At 59.4% G+C, this 3225-nt stretch overlaps 1 protein-coding gene across 1 annotated transcript; it reads right to left on the bottom strand.

The window, feature by feature from the left end:
• Positions 1–488: 488 nt before the first annotated feature.
• Positions 489–1991, bottom strand: SOX2 (SRY-box 2). The gene has a single exon (XM_003800094.2). The coding sequence runs from the start codon at positions 1555–1557 to the stop codon at positions 598–600; it is 960 nt and encodes a 319-aa protein (XP_003800142.1). The 5' UTR covers positions 1558–1991; the 3' UTR covers positions 489–597.
• Positions 1992–3225: the final 1234 nt, after the last annotated feature.

Raw genomic sequence — 3225 nt, 5'->3', positions numbered from 1 at the left:
TGCAACTGTCCCAAATTTCAGCTGCACAATCAAAATTCAGCAGAAGCCTCTCCTTGAAAAATATTGGCAAATTCTCAGCTTATAAACAATGGACATTTTGATTGCCATGTTTATCTCGATAAATACTGTACAAAAGTTGCTTGCAAATATTAAAACATTTTTTTCGTCGCTTGGAGACTAGCTCTAAATATTATTGGTAAAGATTTTTGCAAACTTTCTGCAAAGCTCCTACCGTACCACTAGAACTTTTAAAAAGTTTTGCGTAGCTTTCTTTCCTCCAGATCTATACAAGGTCCATTCCCCCCTCCCTCCCCAGCCCACCCCCGGTTTACTCTGTACAAAAATAGTCCCCCAAAAAGAAGTCCAGGATCTCTCTCATAAAAGTTTTCTTGCCGGCGTGGCGGGTTTTGTGTGTGACGGGGTTGCTGTTCTCCTCCGCAGCTGTCATCTGCTGCGGGCGATGGGATTCTTTTCTTTTCTTTTTTTTAAGCGTACCGGGTTTTTCTCCATGCTGTTTCGTATTCTCCTTTTTTGCACCCCTCCCATTTCCCTCGTTTTCTTGAGAATCTCTCCCTCCTCCAGTTCGCTGTCCGGCCCTCACATGTGCGAGAGGGGCAGTGTGCCGTTAATGGCCGTGCCGGGCACCGGGCCGCTCTGGTAGTGCTGAGACATGTGAAGTCTGCTGGGGGCGGCGGGTTCCGGCACCTCGGCGCCGGGGAGGTACATGCTGATCATGTCCCGGAGGTCCCCGGCCTGGCAGGGCGCCCTGGAGTGGGAGGAAGAGGTAACCACAGGGGGGCTGGAGCTGGCCTCGGACTTGACCACCGAACCCATGGAGCCCAGAGCCATGCCAGGGGTGCCCTGCTGTGAGTAGGACATGCTGTAGGTGGGCGAGCCGTTCATGTAGGTCTGCGAGCTGGTCATGGAGTTGTACTGCAGGGCGCTCACGTCGTAGCGGTGCATGGGCTGCATCTGCGCGGCGCCGTGAGCATTGAGGCCCGGGTGCTGCGGGTAGCCCAGCTGGTCCTGCATCATGCTGTAGCTGCCATTGCTCCAGCCGTTCATGTGCGCGTAACTGTCCATGCGCTGATTCACGCCCGCGCCCAGGCCGGCGCCCACCCCGACCCCGCTCGCCATGCTGTTGCCGCCGGGGGCCAGCAGCCCGCCGGGCAGCGTGTACTTATCCTTCTTCATGAGCGTCTTGGTTTTCCGCCGGGGCCGGTATTTATAATCCGGGTGCTCCTTCATGTGCAGGGCTCGCAGCCGCTTGGCCTCGTCGATGAAAGGCCGTTTCTCCGTCTCCGACAAAAGTTTCCACTCGGCGCCCAGGCGCTTGCTGATCTCCGAGTTATGCATCTTGGGGTTTTCCTGGGCCATCTTGCGCCGCTGCCCGCGGGACCACACCATGAAGGCATTCATGGGCCGCTTGACGCGGTCCGGGCTGTTCTTCTGGTTGCCGCCCGCCGCCGCCGCGGTGGAGTTGCCGCCGCCGCCGCCGCCCCCCGAAGTTTGCTGCGGGCCCGGCGGCTTCAGCTCCGTCTCCATCATGTTGTACATGCGGGCGCTGTGCGCGGGCCCGGCCCGCCGGCGGCCGCCGACCCTCGGCCCGGCCGGGACTTTGGGGGGCCCGCGGGCGGGGGGAGAGGAGGGGAGGCGGGCGGGGGTGTCGGGAGCGCAGGGCTCCGCGCGGAAAATCAGACGAAGAATAATTTGGGGGAAAAAAAGAGAGAGAGGCAAACTGGAATCAGGATCAAAAAAAGCGCTTCCCTCCTCCTCCTCTGGTCGATCCTGCCGCCGCCGATGATTGTTGTTATTATTTTTTTGGAAAGGCTTAAGCCTGGGGCTCAAACTTCTCTCCCTTTCTTTCTGTCTCCTCTTCTTTCTCTCAGTCCTAGTCTTAAAGAGGCAGCAAACTACTTTCCCCCTTTTGCAAACACTCTCTTCCCTGCCTTGACAACTCCTGATACTTTTTTGAACAAGTTAATAGACAACCATCCATGTGACGGGGGCTGTCAGGGAATAAATGGGTTTCCAGCGACCAATCAGCGCGCGGCGGCTCCTCCACTCGAGCCCGGCCTCGCCGCCGGGTTTTGCATGAAAGGGGGCGGGGCCTGCCGCGCCGCCGCCGCGCGGGGGAGGCGGGGGGAGGAGGGGGAGGCAGAGGAGGGGGAGGCGGCTCCCAGAGCCAGCCTGCCAGCCACTGAGAAACCTTTGTATCCCCTCTCGCAGCAACAGGTCACACCACACGCCTTTTCGAAGGAAGTGGGTAAACAGCCCTAAGACTACGTGGGTTTTTTCTTTAAACTTAATATTGATTTACTTTTTGGTGCAGACTAGGGAAATGAGGAAGGGGCGCCGGAGGCGGCTGTGGGGTGGGGGGTGGGGCAGGGCAGAGTGGGTGGTTCAGGGCGACGGTCCAACTAGTATTTCTGGAAGCGGGCAGTGCCGGGGTTGGTGTCATTGTTCTCCCGCGCACCCGCAGCACTTCCCCAACTCCAGCTCCTCCAGTGCGTCCCCCTTAGTCCGCTCTTCGCCCCCGCCCTCCCCTGTGCAGGTGCCACCACTCTCACTCGCTCCTCACACTGTCCCGACTGGAAGTTAGGAGACCCGGACGTCTGTCCGCGAAACCCCGGCTTCCACGTACCTTGCCCTGTTCTTAAAAATAAACTCTGCTCTGACCTTGCGGCCGACTCCAGAGCTGAGGACAAGCAGGGCCGGTGGGAAACTGCCATTTCCCTGTGCACCTCAGCTCTTGGCCCAGGACACCAGAGCTTGTTCTCTCCCCAGCCACATCTCCCCCAAGTCTGTCTCCAGTCGCTGCAAAGGGGATGCTCATACTCTGCCCCTCTCCCCACTCTCCTTAGCCTCCCCCAAAGAAGGATTTCAGCTGTGCGGGTTTCAAATGCTGGCTGGTGAAGGAAAGAGAACCAGAAGGACGCTCAAAAGTGCAGGCCCTGGGGGAGGGTAGTTTCAACTTCCTGGCATCCCATGGCACTGCACAAGAGGTGACTTCAGGGCCGCACTCACAAACTTCCTCCCACGCCGAGTTCCCAGGACCCGAGCAGCACCGGCCCTGGCATTCCCCCCACTAACTTCTACCGTGGTGGCCGCCAAGCCGGGGCCGAGCGGGTCTGGGGCTGCGCTGCCGAGGGGCTGCGGACCCGGGGGGCGGGGCGGGGCCCTCCGGGCACAGGTGCAGGCGGCGCGCACGGGGAGAAGGCGACC

Source organism: Otolemur garnettii, unplaced genomic scaffold (genome assembly GCF_000181295.1).
Source record: "Otolemur garnettii isolate 467f Iridium unplaced genomic scaffold, OtoGar3 scaffold00166, whole genome shotgun sequence".
Classification (NCBI taxonomy): Eukaryota; Metazoa; Chordata; class Mammalia; order Primates; family Galagidae; genus Otolemur; species Otolemur garnettii.
This window is presented reverse-complemented; position numbering and strand designations above follow the sequence as displayed.

Bases quoted from the DNA above. Each gene is read 5' to 3' on its own strand.
- SOX2 (XM_003800094.2), bottom strand. From the start codon at position 1,557: ATGTACAACATGATGGAGACGGAGCTGAAGCCGCCGGGCCCGCAGCAA.